This window comes from Globicephala melas, chromosome 7 (genome assembly GCF_963455315.2).
Source record: "Globicephala melas chromosome 7, mGloMel1.2, whole genome shotgun sequence".
NCBI classification, from domain to species: domain Eukaryota; kingdom Metazoa; phylum Chordata; class Mammalia; order Artiodactyla; family Delphinidae; genus Globicephala; species Globicephala melas.
In genome coordinates this window covers 6,965,068-6,985,297 of record NC_083320.1, presented here as the reverse complement: position 1 = coordinate 6,985,297, position 20,230 = coordinate 6,965,068, and the positions used below count along the sequence as shown (strand labels likewise).

At 47.0% G+C, this 20,230-nt stretch overlaps 1 protein-coding gene across 3 annotated transcripts in view; it reads left to right on the top strand.

Annotated features, from left to right (window-relative positions):
* The window catches only part of INPP5D (inositol polyphosphate-5-phosphatase D), a 132,005-nt gene that overhangs the window by 21,367 nt on the left and 90,408 nt on the right, over positions 1-20,230 (top strand). For all 3 annotated transcript variants that reach the window (XM_060301729.2, XM_030870671.2, XM_060301728.2), the window contains exon 2: positions 306-369. Coding sequence is in view for 2 of the 3 variants with exons in the window: in XM_030870671.2 (XP_030726531.1) it covers positions 306-369 (64 nt within the window). In the remaining variant the exon portion in view is untranslated. The remainder of the gene's footprint in view (positions 1-305; positions 370-20,230) is intronic.

The following is a 20,230-nucleotide window of genomic DNA, read 5'->3' as shown; positions in this document are numbered from 1 at the left end:
CTCAGCCCCACTGGAGTCTCATTTCTTCTTGAAACACCCCTTCTGGCTCCATTCATTTGGCCAACATGACAGCCCAGAGGTTTAGGAAGCCCTTTCAGATGGCGGACTCCTCTAAATCAGACCACACAGCTAGCTGTCAAGCGCCAACGTACATCACGTCCCAGAGATCCCACCCGCCTTTTCCTGAGGCTCCTTGAGTGCTGGGGGGGTGGGGAGTGGACAAGCAACCCTGACTTTGCCCAGGATTGCTTGATGTCCAGAAAAAGGAATGCATAGGTTCTCATTCAGCATTTGGTCTATTTCAGGTACCGGAATTGCGTTTACACTTACAGGATTCTGCCCAATGAAGATGATAAATTCACTGTTCAGGTAAGTCTTTTAGAAACTTTGAAATCTGACCCTGACTGGAACGTATATTGGCAGAGAAGGAGTGAAAAAGAGGAAGAAGGGAAGAAAGCAGGTGCCCCAAGCCGCCTAGACACGGGGGCTTGTCTTTCTCCTAGAAGAACCTGGGTGGCGTTGCTTAGCGGGTAGACTGTGACCCTGCAAAGGGACCTGCCCCGGGACATGATGGAGCAGACACAGCAGATGTTATCTGTGTTCATGGGTGTGAAGGGGAAATAACAGAAAGGAGGATACTCAGAGACCAAGGACAAGTGACTGTGGCTTGTTGGTTGTTTTCTTCAGTGCATTCAAATGCGTGACAGTAAGTGGGCCAGGAAGGAAAGAAGGGAGGGTACTTGTGGGAGAACAGATCGTAGTTTCTGAGGGGTTAGAAGACTGCCCTAAGGATTAGCATGAGATAATATCTTTCAATTTGTAGAGATCTGTTCCATCAGAGGCTGATGCTCATGGCATCTGATTTCACCGTGTAAAGTCCAAACGTGTAAAACTTGCATTAAAGGTTAAAGAGCGAATTCCCTGGCAGCCCAGTGGTTAGGACTCGGTGCTTTCACTGCCGTGGCGCCGGGGTTCGATCCCTAGTCAGGGAACTAAGATCCCGCAAGCAGTGTAACGTGGCCAAAAAAGAAAGAAAAAAAAAAAGTTTAAAGAAAGCCATACTAGGTGCGCCAAGTCCGGGAAGACCACGTTCCATACAGTTTGCGTGACAGACACCACGGGTGTTGAGTGACCACAATGCATGACAACCGAGTGATGTGGAGGCCAGGGGAGCTATATGTAATCTGGCTGCACCAAGAGAGCAGGGGGTGGGCAGGAAAAAGGGGGTGATGCTCTCGGTGTCCACGGTGGGAGCAGAGGAGCCACACTCAGCTCTTGAGCCCTTCGTGAGAGGCACCCACAGGCAGAGTGCCCCACCCACGTGCCAAGCAGAGCAGCCAGGATAGAGAAGGGTTGGGACACCATGTCGTGGAGAAGCAGCGACAGAGTCTGTGGGGTTTAGTTGAAAAGAAAGTAGAGGTGGAAGGGGCGAGGTGGCGTGTAATCACTGATTCCGGAGGTGAAGGGAACAATGCATTTTGTGCAGAAGTCGGATGCAGCGGTACAGACGGAGCTGGAATCAAGGGCAGGACAATAGGCAGGTCCCTGGGGCACAAATCACTGGAAATGTGTCAAGAGGGAGTTGTGTTGAGTAGAAAGCTTCTGGGAGACTATTTATGGGGATCAAAGAAATCATTTCAGTGAGCCACTTGGGACAGAGACAGAGACCTCGGGGCCATGCGTGAGCCAACCCAGGTGATCACGACGCTGCCTTCTCGGAGGCTGGGGCTGTGCTGCAGGGCTTCCCTGGGGATGCAAGTTTGGGCTCAAGCAGAATTGCTTCATGTCCTAGAGGTCAGGCTGAGCGCTGCTTCTGGCTTCTTCGTCCTTCCTGTACATACATGCATCTGCACTGGTATCTAAAGAGCATTCATTGGAATGTTTTTGGATCGTCTAGGATGCCCCCATGTCTCAGCCTCGGCACCAGGGACAAACGTTGGTACCTTAATGTTGGACGGTTCTTTCAAGACTTGGCAACCACTCATCAGTGGGATGGCTGCCTCTCCTATGGGCTCCTCACCCATCAGGGATGAGGCCGCCTGAAGGGAGGCCTGCCCGGGGCAGGCAGTGGGGCTCAATGGCCTCGAATTTTTTCCAAGTCTAGGACTGCATGAACTTTCCCACAGAGGTTGGCGTCCTTGATAGGTGGTTTGCTGAAAGGAGTCTAAACTCTCTTAAGTTAAAAGTTAGTTGGTGCTTTTGATCTTTTTTCCCCTTGTGGTTTTCTTCTATTCCTTCAAAGGGAAGAAGAATTTAAGTATGACTAGGCCTTAAGCTGGAAAAGACATGACTTTGTGGCTTCTATAGAGTTTGTACGCACGGCTTGTATACGTCTAGACTGCGTCTAGGTCTGTTCCCTCTGGCCTTTACCTCTTGCTGCTGTGGCGTCGCATGTTCCTGGGAACGGCTGCCAGTCCTGCAGCAGCTGGGGCCTCATCAGGCTTTGGGGGTTGAAAAGAACAGAGACTTGCTTTGGCTAACTTATGCAAGGGGGGCGGGCGGCCCTGGTGGAGATGCTCGGTGCAAGGAGGGAGAAGGCTGGGGCCTGGGACCAGAAGGGTTGGGGCCCTGCAGCCCAGGTGCTACCTGCCACGACTCAGCCCTTCTCAGTGGGTCTGCCCTTCCCCACCAACAGGCTCACTCCTGAGTTGCCAGTCCCAAGAGGGAGTACGGTTGGCTCGGCCCCATCAACAGCTTCCTCTGCAGGGGCCCTTTCAGGTCTGTGTATGGAGCAGGGGCCCGCGCGCGGCTCGTAGAAGGGGGTAGAGTTGTGGGGACAGAGCATGGTTACCTGGGCCCACACTCAGCCAGGGTGGTGGGCAGGCAGGTGTCACAGAAGAGCTGGCACCCTGCTAGACGGGTCTGCCCCCGACCCCGGCACTGGGCCCGGGACCTCCTTGGTGGCCAACACCAGGTAACCAGGGGACAGGGAGCTGGGGGACCTAGGCAATTTTCACTCTTAAGGATACACCTTCCTATAAAAATACAGCACCTCACGAGATGATCAGAGTAGCTATGCATCCACGAGCAGGTTAACGCACGCGCACTGTTAGGCCGCGTCTCCGGGTTGTCGAGCCCCAGCAGTTACCGTTCGGGGTTTATTTTAAATCCAGTTCCTCTTTTCATGTTGAGGCAAAACCTCATACTCTTTTCTGAGCTTAGCCACAGTTTCTAAATAACTCAGTCCTTACACCTGAATCTGTTTGGTGCTACCAGAATAGGAGGCTCCCCGCATAAGAATCTGGCCTGAAACGTTGCCAAGTGAAGCAGCAGAAGCTTTCATCTTATTCTAATTACCTTATAGCTCTTCTCACTGGGGCCTCTGGCTTTCTGACAAAACCAAAGAGCCACTCGGTCTTCATTCCTTGCAGAGCGACCTCATGAAGTCGACCGCGGGTTGTGGCCCGTGACAGTCCATGAGGCTCAGGAAGGGGAGCGATCCTGACGCCTGGTTACTTCGTTCTCACTCCACCTTTCTCTGACTTACAAAAAATCAGAGATGGGAGGGAAGTGTGTAAGCTGTAACTTCATTCAACCCCCGTGCTTTAAGCATGGACGTGGCTGAGCCCTGCAGAAGCAAGGCCTCGGGCCCCGTCTCCAGACCTGCCCGGCTAAGCCGTCTTTCTTGGACCCCAGAAAGTGTGTCCAAACCCAGCTAGGTGTTGAATCCCTTAGAGAAGGACAGACTCTGCCCCAGGAGGACAGGGAGACAGGGAGAGGTAGCCTCTCAAAGGGAGAGCCCTCTTTTCCTGCCACCGTTGTAAATATTGATAACGTTTGATCACACGTAACATTTGGCCTTTGGGCTAAATCAGTGAGGCACCTGGAACTCAAGCAGACCACCCTGTTCCCAGCTGGTTCAAGTCAAGAGTGTGCCAGCCATGCGGCCTTGGGCGAGAGTGTGACTCTACTGGAAAGTGGGAATCACACACATGCCTCCCAGGGTGCGTGTAAAATACCCAGCCCCGGGGAGTGGCCGGCGTCGGGGAGCTGCATGACCGTTACCGTCTTTATTTGCTGTGAGAGGGAACAGACCTCCAAAGGGACGATGGCATCTGTGAACCAGCATAAGTCAGTTCTACCTTGTGCTCCACTGAGGGAGGAGGGAAGAATGGCGGGAAATGGGATGGAAAGAGAAGGAGAAAGACAATGAAGAGAGAGGAAAGAAGGAAGGACCGAATGAAAGAGGGAAAAGGAGAGAAGGAAAGAGAAAGCTAAGAGGGAGGAAGAAAAAGTGAAGGAAGAACGAGGGAGGGGTAGAGGTGAGTGGGGTGGGCAGTTCTGACAGAAGAAAAGATGGAAACAGGCGTGGGGCACAGAGGCAGCAGAGAAGGGGAGGGGAAGGGACACAGGCGGTGTTCTAGAAGGTTCTAGGCAGTGACTAGGGGTGGCAGGAAGGGGGCAGTTTTCGTGGCAGTCAGGCTCCCTCAGCTCTGCTTCTTGGGCTGTGGATTTCCACAGTTTTCTCAGCAGCCCGTGGATTTGTTAAGTAGCTGTTCAACAGCCACCCTTGACCCTGAGAATCTTCCAGACTGGAGGCTGAGCTGCCGGTGCTGGGGGTGGGCAGGGCTCTGAGCGCCACCCTGTGAGGCCAGAGGAAGGCGGGTGCGCCCAGCCCCTCAGCCTTGAGTTTCCCGCACCGAGAGTGTGGGTTTCTCATAAGGCCCAAACTCCCTCCCCGCCGTGGACAGGGAAGTGGCACTCCCTGGAATGAACTCTGAGGCTCCCACTGCCTTTTGCAATGACCCTCCTCCCTGGGACATCAAGGCCCAAGTTCAAGGCGGGACGTGCAGTCCTGATGGGCCAGCTTGAGCAGAACTGAGGGGAGGGCTGAGGGCTGTCACGTAAACGGCCCGACGCCACAGTCCAAGTGGATGGGGCCCTTCGGCTCCATTCCTACGACCCTTCAACTCTTGCTGTTTTTCTCACATCCTTCCTACCAAGAAGAATAAAGCAGAAAATAAAAACTGCCCCTGGCCCCCCATCACAGCGATACATTCGCTACAAACTCCCTGTCTTTTCTCAGCGTTGAGATTCTGCGCAGGATATTGACTGTTGAAATCAAGAGCGGAACACGCACAGGTTTTAAGGCAAGTTTAGGTGAAGAGGGAATTGGAAACCATGAGCCTCATAGACTCTCGGTCTCCTTTCCCCATTTAGAAGAAAACCCCGGCGCTTTGAGCTGTTCGGGTGAGAGACTCATGACTCAGTTCCTGCTCCCCGATGGTGGCTGTCACGTTGCTCTGGGCAGTGTGGCTTTTGGAGAGAGAAAACAAAACAACTTTCTAAAAGCCGTTCCGTCACAAGTGTCCAGGAGGGTTGACGGTTGAGCCATTGTTATTAAGCTCAGGAAGAGGGTGGCAGCTGTTACTGTTCTGAGTGGTCACCAAGTGAAGTAAAGATTCCGTCTGAGCTGCCGGGCGAAGGATGTGGCTCGAGAACACACTTCCTGACATTGCACAAGAGGGAGCAGAAGAGGCACAGGCGACAGAAGCCATACGCGGCCGGGGCCACGTCGCAGGACTCCGCGGCCATGCTTGAGGGCAGGGGGCCCGGCAGGCCCCACAGAGGCCAAGCAGTCCCTTTAGGCCATCGCTGCCACATTCTAGAAGCGTGCATTTTAATGTAATTTCATCTCAGTTCATTTTAGTTTAACCTGCTGTAGAACAAGGACAGGTCTGTTTTCCAAGCTTCTGAATATCTCAGAACATTTTCCAGTTGCCTTCAGATTGAAAAGGAAATTTGATGGAGATGAAATTCTTGGGGACCAAATTTCCCCTCAAAATTCTATAGAGGTGGTGTTCTACTGCTGTCAGAAATTTATGAGTTACAAATAGCCCCAGATACAAAATCCAAGGTCAAGCTGGTACCAGTCCCACTATAGGGAACCAGGCTTTTTCCTTGTTTTGAGTTGAAGCTGGTGGGGATTCTTCACCACCCTTATCATTTTCCTTTCATCAGTAGTTCTGGGAATGTGTTCAGCCTTTTCGCTTTGCAAACCTGGGTCTTTCTTTGGCTCAGAAGACTTTTCTTCTGTTTGGTCTTTGAGTAAGTTTTGTGGGGTTTTTTGTTTTGTTTTGTTTTAATTAATTTATTTATTTGGCTGTGCCGGGTCTTAGCTGTGGCATGCGAGATATTTAGTTGTGGTACGCGGGACGTAGTTCCCTGACCAGGGATTGAACCCGGGCCCCCTGCATTGGGAGCACAGAGTCTTAACCACTGGACCACCAGGGAAGTCCCTTGAGTAAGTCTTTATTCCAGCTCTTCTGGTTTCTATTTGCCCTCTCTACCTCCAAATGACTGTCTTTACTCTTCCCCCCTCCCCGCTGGCCATGTTGTCCCTGCTTCTCATGCTCCAAGACTTCTAGTCCACCTTGCCACAGGACATGGGACCATTTCCTCTTTGTTGCCCGAAGCAGAGCCCACATGGGGACCAACGCTAGCTGTGGTTGGTGGGTTTAGGTACAGGGATAATGTAATATAACGTAATTGATAGGAGTAGGATGCACTAGTAACCAATGAGATGTGAAGGGAAGTGTTCCACGGGGCTTCTGGTAAAGATTTCTTTTGTCTTAGAAGGAGACCCAAGGATGAAATGGTCCCTTTTCTACCTTTGGAAGCTGGCGTAGGATGTGATAGCTGGGGCTGCTGCTGCCACCTTGCAACCAGGAGGGGAAGTAGCTGGAAAGGGAGGCCAGTATGCAGAGGACAGAGCAGGAAGATGAAATGAACCTGGGTCCTCAATGATGCCATTGAATTAACCAAGCAGAATTAACCAGCCTGGTCATTGCCTGACCTCTAGACTTCCTGTTTGTGAGATAATTAATTCCTCTTTGTTCAAGTAGTTGCATTGGGGTTCTCTGTTACCTGCAGCAAAAAGTACCTTAATATGCAAACGTTTGGCCTATCCTCGGGGAATTTCAAAAGAGGAAAAGAAAGTTTTTAACTGAACATCAAGTTTCACTGCACCAGAAGCTCATAATCCATGATCTGACACTCATATCCCCGACTCGCCCCTCTCTTCAGCCATGGCCTGCGCCGTGTTGCCAGGCCCGCTCCAATCCCGCTCAGACACTTGCAGTGACTTGTCTCCATGCCCCACATCCTAGGGGTCGATACCCCTTTCTCCAGCTCTAACCAGAAAAAGCATAAAAACCAATCAATATTTTAGCAACAACTTGCTTCTTGCAGAATGGTTTAGCGTCTTCTCTCAACTTCGCTCTCAAGATCAGGTTCTGGGTCTAACCTTAGTACATTAAGAGGCTACTTAAAGCTACCCAACAGAAGAGAGTCTTTCCTCTAACAAAATAATCCCAGAAATAAAGACGCAGACGTAGAGAATGGACTTGAGGACACAGGGAGGGGGAAGGGTAAGCTGGGACGAAGTGAGAGAGAGGCATGGACTTACATATACTACCAAATGTAAAATAGATAGCTAGTGGGAAGCAGCCGCATAGCACAGGGAGATCAGCTCGGTGCTTTGTGACCACCTAGAGGGGTGGGATAGGGAGGGTGGGAGGGAGACGCAAGAGGGAGGGGATGTCGGGATATATGTATACGTATAGCTGATTCACTTTGTTATACAGCAGAAACTAACACACCATTGTAAAGCAATTTTACTCCAATAAAGATGTTTAAAAAAAGAAAAGAGAAGAAAAGAAAAGAATCCCTAATTACTCCATAAAAATATCTACCTGCTTCCTGCCGCCCACCTACGGCTCCCGAACCCCTTACCTTCCTTTACCTTCTTCATGGCACTTGTAAGTACCTGACTTTATATACTTATTAATTGATTTTTGTACTGCCAGTCTTAGAACTGTTCCTGGCATATAGTGGGCACTCAGTAGATATTTACTGAATGAATTAATTCTGCTGACACCCTTAAGAATGTAGAACTGGGCTCACCTGGTGGCGCAGTGGTTGAGAGTCCGCCTGCCGATGCAGGGGACACGGGTTCGTGCCCCGGTCCGGGAAGATCCCACATGCCGCGGAGCGGCTGGGCCCGTGAGCCATGGCCTCTGAGCCTGCGTGTCCGGAGCCTGTGCTCCGCAACAGGAGAGGCCACAACAGTGAGAGACCCGCGTACCGCAAAAAAAAAAAAAAAATGTAGAACGACTGTGTGTTTCACTTAAAATTAGGACCTGATTTGCCCTTGCTGCTGTTATCATTCTTAACTGGGTCCGCACTATCCACCATAGCTACTGACTTGGCACTCGTTTTTCATTCCTTGTCAATTGCCTCTGCATCCTGGGCAGGTTCTCTGTTCCACAGTCTTCGTTTTGCTGTCACTCCCTCCCATGTGGATTTTAATGTCACCACGGAGTTTTCCGTGTTGGAGCCAGCCTGCATTATTGGCTGAGCTCCCTCTTTAACTGGTGCTGTTGTCTGTTCATCTCTCCCATTTTCTTCTTGTGGATTTTCACTTCTGGGTCAGAAAGGCCTTGCCTTTTCACATCCATGTGATGATGTCAGATGCTTCCCAGGATGTTTTACTAGTTCCTGCAGCAGAGGATTGAGAGAAGCCTTCCTCTGGGTCTTATTCTCTCCAGCCCCCATTTCCTCATCTGAACTATGGGGATAATGGCATCACTCATGGAGGGAGAGTTCCAGGACCAGAGATGGTTTATGTGAAGCACGCAGTGCCAGACACGTGCGTAACCCAATGAGTGATGGTTTAACGATAACTAGGAAGTGGGGAGAGAGGCACGGAGGCCGGTCAGCTGAGCAACACCCAGGCGAACTATGCAGGCAGAAGCCCAGGCCTGCGGACTGAGGACGCCAGGCTCAGGGGAGGGAGAAAGTGCTGACACTTGGGGACACAAAAGATTCAGGAGTCCTGAGACTGGTACATGAGGTACATGAGGTGCAGGAGGACTTGGAAAGAAGAATAAGTGGCCAGGAATCCTGACTGGCCCCAGATCACGGCCCAGGAGTGGGGAGGGGATGGAGGTGCCAAGCTCAGGCCCCTCTGTCCTCTTTGTATGAGGACCCACTTGAGTCCTAGGTCTGCTCTTTGGGCCAGTTGAAGAACTGGGGAAGACAGATGCAGGCGCTCAGGGCAGGGGCTGGTCCCTGGGTCCCTCTGGGCAGCAGTGAGAGAGAACTTGAGGATACCAGAGGGGCCAGGGAAGGTCCTATAACTGACCCTCCCCGGGACTTACCTTATCTCTTTTCACCATTGTCCCCATTTATTGAGCCCTTCTTAGGAGCCAGGCACTTAATATACATTCTTTAATCCTGGGAGGGAGGTGTTCTTAACAGTACTCCCATTTTAAACACAAGGAAACTAAGGCTCAGGTGGGAAAACACTGTTTGCTCGGTTCATACAACTGGTCAGTGACAGAATAGGGATATCACCTGACCCGCCACGCTGTGGCTTAAGGGCAAGGCCACCCTCCCCTCCTTGGCTGGGCTGTTAGTCACGGAGGAGTCCAATGGGGCCTCCTGGCTGGAGGGTGAGCACCAGATTAAACCTGACGCTGCCGCCATGTTCGGCTACTGGCCTTTGCTTTCCCAACCCCTGAAGGCTGGCCCCAGCCTTGGAACCAGCTGTGAGTTGTGTAGCATTTGAGCCATTAACCTTCTTGAATGAGGCTCAAGGTGACCCTCCTGTTAAGTTCAGTCCAGGCGGTGTTACAGCGGTACCTCCCGTCCATGTTCCAGAATGACTTAGCTGAGATGCCCCACATCCATTGATTCATCCTCATTCAGCACATGTTAGTTGGGCACAGTCCCTGCCCTCACGGGACATTCAGTTTAGAGACCGATGGCAAGCATTCAGCAAGATGATCCCTGCACCCCAGGTCTAGAGCTTGAAGTAGAGGTGTTTTAGGAATCTTCTACAGCAAAAAGAGTTCCCCTTCAATAGGAGGAAATGAGTGTCCCAGCCCACGCTCCAAAAAATCATCACCCTCTGTTCTATGCTCCCAAGCACTTCCCCTCTTCCTGCTACCAAGCCCTTGCCCTGTGGGGTGGTGCTCAGCCCTGGCTGTCGACCCCTGTGAACTGTGGGTGCCTCGGGAACAAGGTGAGGGTCTCATTTGCCTCTGTGTCTGCCCAGAGCCCAGCCCAGGGCAGCCTTCATGACCACTCGTTAACTGAAAGGCCCAACTGGACTTGGCTTGAAAGTGCTGCTCCAGTTTACCTCTCAGTACTCAAGAGATTCGAGTGGGTCCACCTAAATAATTCAAGATAATCCTCCTATCTCAAGGTCAGTACATTAGCAACCTTAATTCCCTGTGCATCTTAATTCCCCCACACCCCATAACAAAACACCTTCACGGGTTCCAGGGATTGGGAAGTGGGTGTCCTTGAGGGGCTACTGTTCTGGCCACCATGGCGACTGTCTTTGTGATTTATTGGCCTACTCATTTGTCATCTGTCTCCACCATGAGGACGGAAGACCCAGGGGAGCTAAGGCTTCATCTGTCTTGCTCACCCCTGTGTCTGCAGCTCCTAGGAGAGCGGCTGGTACAGAGTAGGTGCTCGATTAGTATTTGCTAAACTTTTGAATGAGGTGTAAATTTATAGTATGAGCAGGGAGGAATGGCTTTCATTTCTTCACCTGTAAAAGGAGGGGAGTGGACTAGAGACCTCCAAATGCCTGCATGCTCTAGAATTCTATGATTCCTTCTATAGCAGTGACGTCAACGGAGAGGAGAGGGGAGTGATGGGGGGCAGCCGTTTCATAATCTGCTCTGCGGCAGGGGCGCAGTGGGTGCAGCAGGACGGGTCTGGGATGAGGTAAAGGCAGCGGGGGAGCTTGGGTGGGGGTGCTGCAGGTTCATCAGGAGATGCTCCAGGCTTCACCTGCCCCGAGGCTGCTCTTCTGCAAGCTGACTCCCAGGCTAAGGACACAGAGCTTGTCTGCCGGCTGTCATTTCTGTCTCTCTCAGAGCACCTTGAGAGTTTCACAAAAAGAAAAGAAAAGCAAGCTGGAAAGAAAAGCATCTCAGGGATATGTAATTAAGGCTAAAAATATCCCTCCTAAGCTCCCAGCAATGAGAATGCTCCTGTTCCCAGGACCACTGGGACCATGAAGCCTTTTGAAAGGTAATGATTAGTCCAGGTTTTTAGTATCGATGAGCTTGTACAAGTATAAATAGTTGCTCTATCCAAGCAGTGCCAAGAGATGTGTGGTCCACTTCTTTCAGGGGAGGAGTTTAAACCAGGCAGCCTCTTTAAACCTAAAAAGGTCCCCTTTCAAGCTAAGCAGGACCTTTGCTGGGGGTGAGAGAAAAGGGGAAATGGAAACAGTGAACAAGAAGAGCTTCCTTCATTGCATGTGTCAGAGGGAAATGGCTATTTTAAAGGCAAATTTTGCATACTGGAGGTGGAGGAGAACTTAGAAACTCTCCTTCCTTCCCCACCCCCCACCCCCTCCTCAATCTTGAGGTGGACTGAGAGAAATCACGGAGCCCCAGGCCTGTGACAGTCTCTGGCCCCCAGGTGGCCAGGGCCACCTCCCCCAGCACTCCCCATCCCCATACCACGCTCAGCTGTCTGCACGCTTCAGCCCCATGCTTTGCACCTAAAAGGGTTTATTCCTGCTGGCATGGGTGAACAAATTTGGACTCCATGATGAAAATGGTTACACAGGAAGAAGCAGAAAGATAAATCAAGTAGCGTGTCCTGAGAGAAATGGAGAAATAAGCACATTTCCAATCTGAGTGCAGCACGAGGTCCTGTGGTTTACACGGCCCGGCTTGGACCACAGAATTACTCTCTGAGTCTTCTTTTTTCTGTATTAAGAAGGAAGGATTCCTGCAGATCAGTATTTGTTGTCTCTGCTTTTTCTTTTAGGAAAATAGCAAGTAAGGGTGAGGAAGTTCAAATTGAAAATATAAAACAGAAATAAAATCCCCTGACCTTGAAACATGCCTTGCTTCTTGGGAAACTGTCACTGTATTATGTGTTTCTCTAAAATTTAACTTTCGAAACTGTAATATATTTGGTATCTTAAAAATAGCCTTAAGGACCTTCTCTTAAGCACTTTGAGTACTCACTCAGGCTATCTTTAAATGTCAACAGTCCTGCAGTATTGGGGGGAGAAAAGATTTGCAAAAATTTGGCAATAACAGTATCATGCCCGGTCAGCTAGAGTGAACAGTGCACAATTTTAAGTGTGCTGTGAGTCCCTTTAAAAGTGAAGGTAGTCAGAAGGTACAAACTTCCAGTTATAAGACAAAATAAGTCCTGAGGATGTAATGTACAGCCTGGCAACTATGGTTAAGAACACTGTATTGTATATTTGAAAGTCGCTAAGAGAGTAGATCTTAAAAGTTCTCATGATAAGAAAAAAACTGTAATATGTGCAGTGATAGATGTTAACCAGACGTATCGTGGTAATCATTTTGCAATATGTACATCAAATCGTGTACACCTGAAGCTAATATAATGTCTAAGAACAGATAGTGATAATAATAATAATAATAATAGCATCGTTGCTTGGAGTCCTTATGCATCCAGAATTCCTTCCTACTGCCAGTCTCGTGGCGGCTTCAGGCCATACATCCTTTGGCTGATAAGTGTGTTCTCACTACTGCCTCCTGGTGCCCCTCTCCTGCCTCCGACCCTCTTAGCCCTGTGCCGTTCCCAGGGGTCTGAGAAAGAGACATTGTTCCCCCACCTGGTAGAGCCCAGGAGATTCTCCAGAGCTGGGCCATGCAGCCGCCACTGGCCGCATGTGGCAGTCGTGCACATGAAATGTGGTTAGTAAAATACACCCCAGATTTCAAAGGCCTTTTTTCAACAAAAGAAAAAAATGTAATATATCTCATAACTTGTTATTTATTGCCCATTGAAATCCTAATATTTGGGATGTATTGGGTTAAATAAAGCCTAATCATCAAATTAGTTTCACCTGATTATTTTGAAAATTCTTTTTAATGTGGCTACTAGAAAATTTGAAATCACATGGAAGGCTCACATTTTATTTCTATTGGATAACATTGCTCTAGAGCCTTGCTACTCGAAGTGTGGTCCGCGGACCAACATCTGCATCATCCTGGAGCGTGTTAGAAACGCAGAGAATCAGGCCCAGACCTACTGGTTCAGGATCAGCATTTAAACAAGATCCTCAAGTGATTCGTGTAGATAGATGTTAGATTCTGAATACCATGCAGAGGTGGGGGAAATGGCAGTAAGAGTCACGTCGGATGGGCAGGAATGCACCTCGGGGCTAACGCCCTGGACGGCAAATTGTCAATATCCAAGAACATCTGTGGCACCTGGTCCCCATGAGGAATGACACCCTCCCCCCAGGAATGTGTTCAACAGGTCACATGAGCAAAGATACATGTACAAGGACATTCACTGCAGCCTCACATCAAAATGGGGACCAAGAAGAATCAGCAAGCCAGGTAAATGTGATGAATTGGGAATGGTTACATGTAGTATAGTCTGACCAGTTGTTTAAAAAGTTAGGGTAGAGCTGTGTGTAATAGGTTGGAAATATCTCCAAAATTTAAAAGAAGAAGGTGCCGGATGATATTAACGTATGAGAGTTTTGGGTTTTATTTGCTGAGGGATAGCATATATACACAGTATTACACATATATCAGAGTTGACAGGAAAGATATCTGAGAAGATATCTTAACAGTGTGGCAAGACTAGGAGTTACCATTGTGGGTTACCAACGGCGGGAGGGCTTCTACTTTTCAATGTATACCTTTAGTACTGTTTTAATTCTTTTTAACCATGGCCAAGCTATAACTTTTATAATAATACTTTATAAAAATTTTCACTTCTTGTCTTTATTTAAAATTTTTCTATTACAAGAAACAGGATTATCTCAGAAAATTTGGGGGTAATGTTGCTGTCACATGGGGTCCCAAATAGGAGTACCAGCAGACAAAATTGGGGGGAAAAAGTTTGAGATCAGACTGATACAAAGGGCTTGAGCACTGGACTGGGAGTTTGGAGTCTGTTCTGTAGATGGCAGGGTGCCCTGGGAGGGTGGTGGTTGTTTGTTTTTGTTGTTTTTTACACAAATTGAGGTGAAATTCACATAACTCAAAATTAACCATTTTAACGTGAACAATTCTGTGGCACTCAGTACATTCACAATGTTTTGCAAAGGAAAATTTTTTTTAATTACCTTTTATTCCCTACACCCCTCTGGGAAAAGCATATGTGTTGAATTTAAACCACCCAGGGCAAAAACTGGGTGGTGGGGTAATTTTTTGGTTTTTTGAAAAATTTGTTGTCATTATTATGTAAAGCTCTACTAGTGGTGGCCATGCTGTGTGAACGGGGACAAAGCCCCCAAGGCAGGGCCCCCAAAGCCCCCTGCTTGTTCTCAGGCGGAAACTCTTCCGGGTCACCAGGTCAGGGGCAGGTGGAGAGACCCCAGCGTCAAGACCCTTGTCCGGGGATGGCAGGTCTGCTTACAACAGATGCTACTGTTTTCTTTCTTATTCTTTTTCTTTTTTTTTTTTTTCTTTTTGCTTTCTTTTTCAACCCAAGGGAAACATGAATATATTTTTTAAAAGCATTCAAACAAAACAGAAGCACAGAGAGTAGAAAGTGAAAGTCTGCCCTCACCATCCCTACCCGCCTCTCTTCTCTGCAAGGGGAACCACTGCCAGATGTGGCATTTGCCATTTTGGGTGCATTTACATAGAAACGTGAGCCTGTACAAATATACAGGGTTTTGGTTTTTTTTTAATAAATGGGATCATGTTTTCATATTGTTCTGCAATTCGCTTTCTTCCCTTAGCAATGTATCTTTGAGATCTAGCCAAGTTAATAATATATTTGAGTTAGTGTTTTTCAACTGCCATGCAATATAGTTCATCCTCCTACTCTTAGACAATGTCCTTTTTTTTTTGGCTATTACTACAAAAAACAGTACTGCAATAAGCAGTAGGTTGGTCTGTGCTGTGCACATGTACAAGCTCTCTTCAGGATGAGATATTACTAGGTTGAGGGAATGCATGTTTTTATTGTATTGATAGGTACAGCCAAAGCACCTTGCAAAAGCCTCTTCCAATGAGCCATCTCCCACCTGATGCCACTTTGCACCCAGCATGTCCCCACGTCTTCTCAATACTGGACGTTACCAGTGTCTGTTATTTTCATCAAACGGTGGATACAATATGCAATCTCAATATTTTATTTTGCATTTTCTTCTTTAGAAATGAGGATAAGAATATTTTCACATAGGCATTGGCTATTTGTATTTCTTTTCCTGTGAACTGGCTATATATATTCTTTGTCAGTTTTTTCCCTTTTAAAAATCTTTCTGATTATAAAAAGCTCTTCATATGCTTTGTATATTAATTTTGTGTTAGTTCTAATGTAAATATTTTCTCCCAGCCTGTCATTTTTTTTAAACTTCGTTTATGGTTAGTTTGTCATGTGGAAGTTTACAGCTTTTTGTAGTCACATGTTTTCATTTACGGATTCTGGGTTTTGTGAATCACTTATCTCAATATTACTTATCCAGGGAAAATATTATTTTCTCCTAACACTTTTATAATAAGCTTTTACGTTTAGCTCTTTAGTTTTGCATTTGGTACAAAATAGAGGATATAACCCCATCCTCTGAATGGATAGCCACACCATATATTAAACAATCCATCCTTTTTCCATTGATTCACAAGGCCATCTTATCACATGCTAAATTCATGTAGTCCTAATGTAGGGAATCTTCCTTCTGTTCCTCTGACTGGAGGAATCTATTCTTGCTGCTGTTCCGTAATGTTTTTGTTGTTGTGGCTTTATTGTGTGTATCCAGTGGACTGAGTTCTATTTATTGTTCCTCTCTTTATTCTTTGATGGTTTCCACGCATTTTCTTTTCCAGGTGAGTTTTACAATCAGCTTGTTAAGTGCCCTAAAAAAATCCAGTTGGAATTTTTATATAATTGCATTGAATTCATAGATTAATTATCCTCATACAATCCTTATACAATCGTGTCCTTATACAATCGTGTCCTGTCAGAGAACATGGCATATCCCTCCATTTATTCAGGTTTTCTTTTTTATCTTTCATGTGCTGTCTTTTATATTTTCTCCATATAGTTCTTATATCTTCATTGTTACTGGGTGTGATGTAGTTTTAGTTACCTTGGCAAACAGAACCTGTTTTTTCCGTGACATTTTCTGACTGGGTTTTGTTGGTATCTATAGGGTGATCTTACCTATCTTTCTGAATTATGAGTTTTAATCATTTTTTGAACGTATTCTTTTGGCTTCTCTAGGTACGTGATCTTGTTGTCCACAGATAATGATAAACTTGTCCCTTCTTTTCAATACAAGTAATCTGAGGGGAAGGAAGTTGCTTTGGCTTGTTTCATGCTGGCTGGGGCCCGCAGTGATGCAGATTAGTGGCAATAGCAGTCACTGTTGCCTTGCTCCCGATTTCTGAGGATGTTTCTGCTCTGGAAGGAGGATGCATAACAAAGACAAGGAAATAAAAATTTTAATTAAAGGGGGAAAAAGGAGAAAAATGGCAGTGCCAAGAGGAAGGCACCAACCAAACGATGCCCAAACTGGAATGGCAGAGTGGGTGGGCCGCTGATAAGTATAGCCAGGTTGTCAGTGCCCAGCAGGGCCTTCTCTCTGACCCAGCCCCTTGCTCCAGATCACTGAGCTCTGCTTTGACCTGGTTCTGTCTGTCACCCAGCATATTTGAAATGCCTCCTAGCTTGGTGATAGCCACACTTTGGTAAGTCCACCTCCTGGATCCTAATCGGAATCACTGGTGTAAGTGAGAGGGAGACCCCAATAGCAGCTGAAACCTGTGTCCAGGCTGACATTGGCATCGTCTCACCCTAGCCAATATTCCTCCATGTGGTTCTCAACAAAAGATCACGGATGAAGATCACAAAGTGCTTTATTGAAATCTATATAGATTATACCGGAGATCACAAACTGGTAGCCCCTGCGTTGGATTTAGTGTTCTGCTTGCCTGACATACGTTTTTTAAAAATTATGAGCCAGTTAAAAGCATTTTAAAAACTTCCGAGATTTTGGGAATTCCCTGGCAGTCTGGTGGTTAGGACTCGATGCTTTCACTGCCAGGGCCCAGGTTCAATCCCTGGTCGGGGAACTAAGATCCTGTAAGCTGTGCGGCATGGCCAAAAAACAAAAATAAATAAAATAAATAATAAAATAAAATTTTAAGATTAAAAAATAAATTTAGAAAAATTCAGAGATTTTATATAATATTCTGAATTTTCAGCCTCCCTTGAAAATTCTGAAGCTCTGATACCCTAAGACCCACATTACCCAGTGTGATGCAACTGGAGCTGAGTGGAAGCTTCCGCCTTTCCTAGAGGCATTTCTCTTTGATATGCCACAGTCCCCACCTCTCCCTACTGCCTCACTCCCAGCCGGTTTCTCTCATTTACATCACCTGACCAGCCTCTGTAGGCAATTGAGCCATGATCTCTATCAGATGCAACAAATGATCTAATTCATTAGGCTAGCAAACATGTATTGACCTTCTACTATAGAAATAAAATAAGACAAACAGGTTCTCCCAACTTGGTCTCTTCCCAGTGAACCCCTGCTGGTTCCAAGGACTGCCTGTTGCTTTTTTTTTTTTTTTTAAGAAGATTGGAAATGATATCAAGTATCTTTTTTTTAATTTTTATTTAATTTATTTTTTATACAGCGGGTTCTTATTAGTCATCCATTTTATACACATCAGGGTATACATGTCAATCCCAATCTCCCAATTCATCACACCACCACCCTCCCCCTGCCAGTTTCCCCCCTTGGTGTCCATATGTTTGTTCTCTACATCTGTGTCTCTATTTCTGCCCTGCAAACCGGTTCATCTGTACCATTTTTCTAGGTTCCACATATATGCGTTAATATGCGATATTTGTTTTTCTCTTTCTGACTTACTTCACTCTGTATGACAGTCTCTAGATTCATCCACGTCTCTACAAATGATCCAATTTCATTCCTTTTTATGGCTGAGTAATATTCCATTGTATATATGTACCACCTCTTCTTTATCCATTCGTCTGTCAATGGGCATTTAGGTTGCTTCCGTGACCTGGCTATTGTAAATACTGCTGCAATGAACATTGGCGTGCATGCGTCTTTTTGAATTATGGTTTTCTCTGGGTATATGCCCAGTAGTGGGATTGCTGGGTCGTATGGTAGTTCTATTTTTAGTTTTTTAAGGAACCTCCATACTGTTCTCCATAGTGGCTGTATCAGTTTTGGTGGGAATGTAAACTGATATCGCCACTTGCTTTGACACGTCTTACAAACCATGCTTTTAGTAAGCTGATCTAGCATCTCGCCGAGGGTGGACACAAATCTCACTAAACTGCAAACTACAGAAGAAACTACCTTACCCACTGTGCAAATCACAGCTTCTGGCCCCCTCCTCTTTGACTTTCCGCACGATTGGGCTCTCTCCTGAAGTTCTCTTCTTCCCCTGGGATGAGGCTTGGATTCTGTAGAAGCAGGTATAGTTGCATTCCCCTTTTCTGTCCTGGCCTTCGGTCCCATGATGTAAGGGTGCCTTTGTCACTTCCTCAGAGCAACAGGAGCCTGCAAACGGTGACTTTCAGTTCCTCTGCGGGGCGCAGTGTTTACCCCGAGCTGCCCGTCCACTCCTGTCTACCTAAACTGAGCCCCTCTCCCCCAGAGGTCAAGGGTGAGCCCAGCTGGGCAACTGGTGGACCCACATTTGTCACTGCACCTTGCCAACCAGAGCATTTTGCTAGTCTTCCGGTTCAGCACCTCGTAGCTTCAGACAATCCCACCTACCCAGCAAGGCAGGCTGAAAGCTTCCTGTTTTGATCTGTGCGTTTGCCATCTTCATTAAAAAGTGTTTTTCCTCACTGAACAGTAATCCCCTCTGCATTCCCCCAGTGAAACGTTAACCATTTTGTGTCAACGGTATTCCTTCCTGATCCAATGTTGCTTCCAGAGATTGGGGCCATGAAGAGGGTAAGGCAAGTGTACACACGAAACCAGGCCCTCTAAGAAATAAAAGGATATTTTGCCAAAGCGATACATGTCGCTGGGCCCCCTGCAGTGGCAAACATTTGACCACCGGTTCTCCAGGGAAGAAAGCAAAGCCCTGAGTTGCAGCGTTTGCCAATTTCTGTGGGGTAAATCCTCTCACTGTGGCTCCCACCATAGTGGCCACAATCAACAATCAGCTCTTGGGGATCTGGAAAAATTGGATTTTGAACCAGAACAAGTAGGCACAAGTGGGCATGAGCCAGCCTCAGCACATCACTGGTCTGTGTGTTACGGATTCATACCCACTACTGCCCGGGTGAGGTCTGTTGCCTCTGAGACCATAGATGTCTTTATTAGAGACTCCTGTTACTTGTTAGGGGTCAGACAGATTAATAATCACTTCCACTTTACTTAGAGCCCTTTTAATCCCCAAACCCTTATTTATAAGTTATTTTAATTCAGTTTTACCCATTCCTTTTTATCACATTTGGAGAAGATATTTTTTTTCTACCTGACTCTTCTTAATTTTCCAGTCCTCTGAGCTTCGATTTACTTGTCTAAAAATTAGGAGTTGATGCTGTATTAGTATATTCAACACATAGCAGGTACTCCCTGATGATAGTGAGGCCACGCCCTGGACTTATTGTATCAACTCATTTTAACACTGAGCAGATCTGAGACTCTTCATCCATGAACAAAAAAACTGGCTCAACCTTAGAGAGCTGAATGCCATTGTCCAGGTCATACAATTACTTAATGGTGGAGCTAAGGTTTGAATTTGTGGTTGACAGGGTGTTTTTTAAAAATTAGTTGCAAGCATTAAAAATATGAGATTTCTTCTAAGAATCTCTATTTTTACCTTCCCTTGAAGGTTTTGAAATTCTGCCAACTCTCGGCCATGGGAGTTACCCCATGGGAGTATAACTGGAGCTAAGCGGAAGCTGGTTCCTTTGAAGGGACATTTCTCCAATGTGTCATTGTCCCCACCTTGCCCTAGTGGCTCGCACCCTGCCTGCTTCACTCACACATTAGGCTTCAGATTTTGTGCATTTTCTAATGGGTCACACTGCTTTCTAACTGACTATTACGTCCCCTTGCCCACTTTTTCCTCCCCACTTGACCAAGGAAGAAACTGAGACCCAGAAGCTTTTGCTAATTAGTTCAGGTCAAATCAGAAAGGCCACAACAAAGTACCTAACTTCTGCAATCAGGTTATGTGATCAAAGCCGCAGTGCCTTCTCACTATAAAGCAATGTCTTCACCAACTGTTTTAATCCCTTCTAGCCCCACACC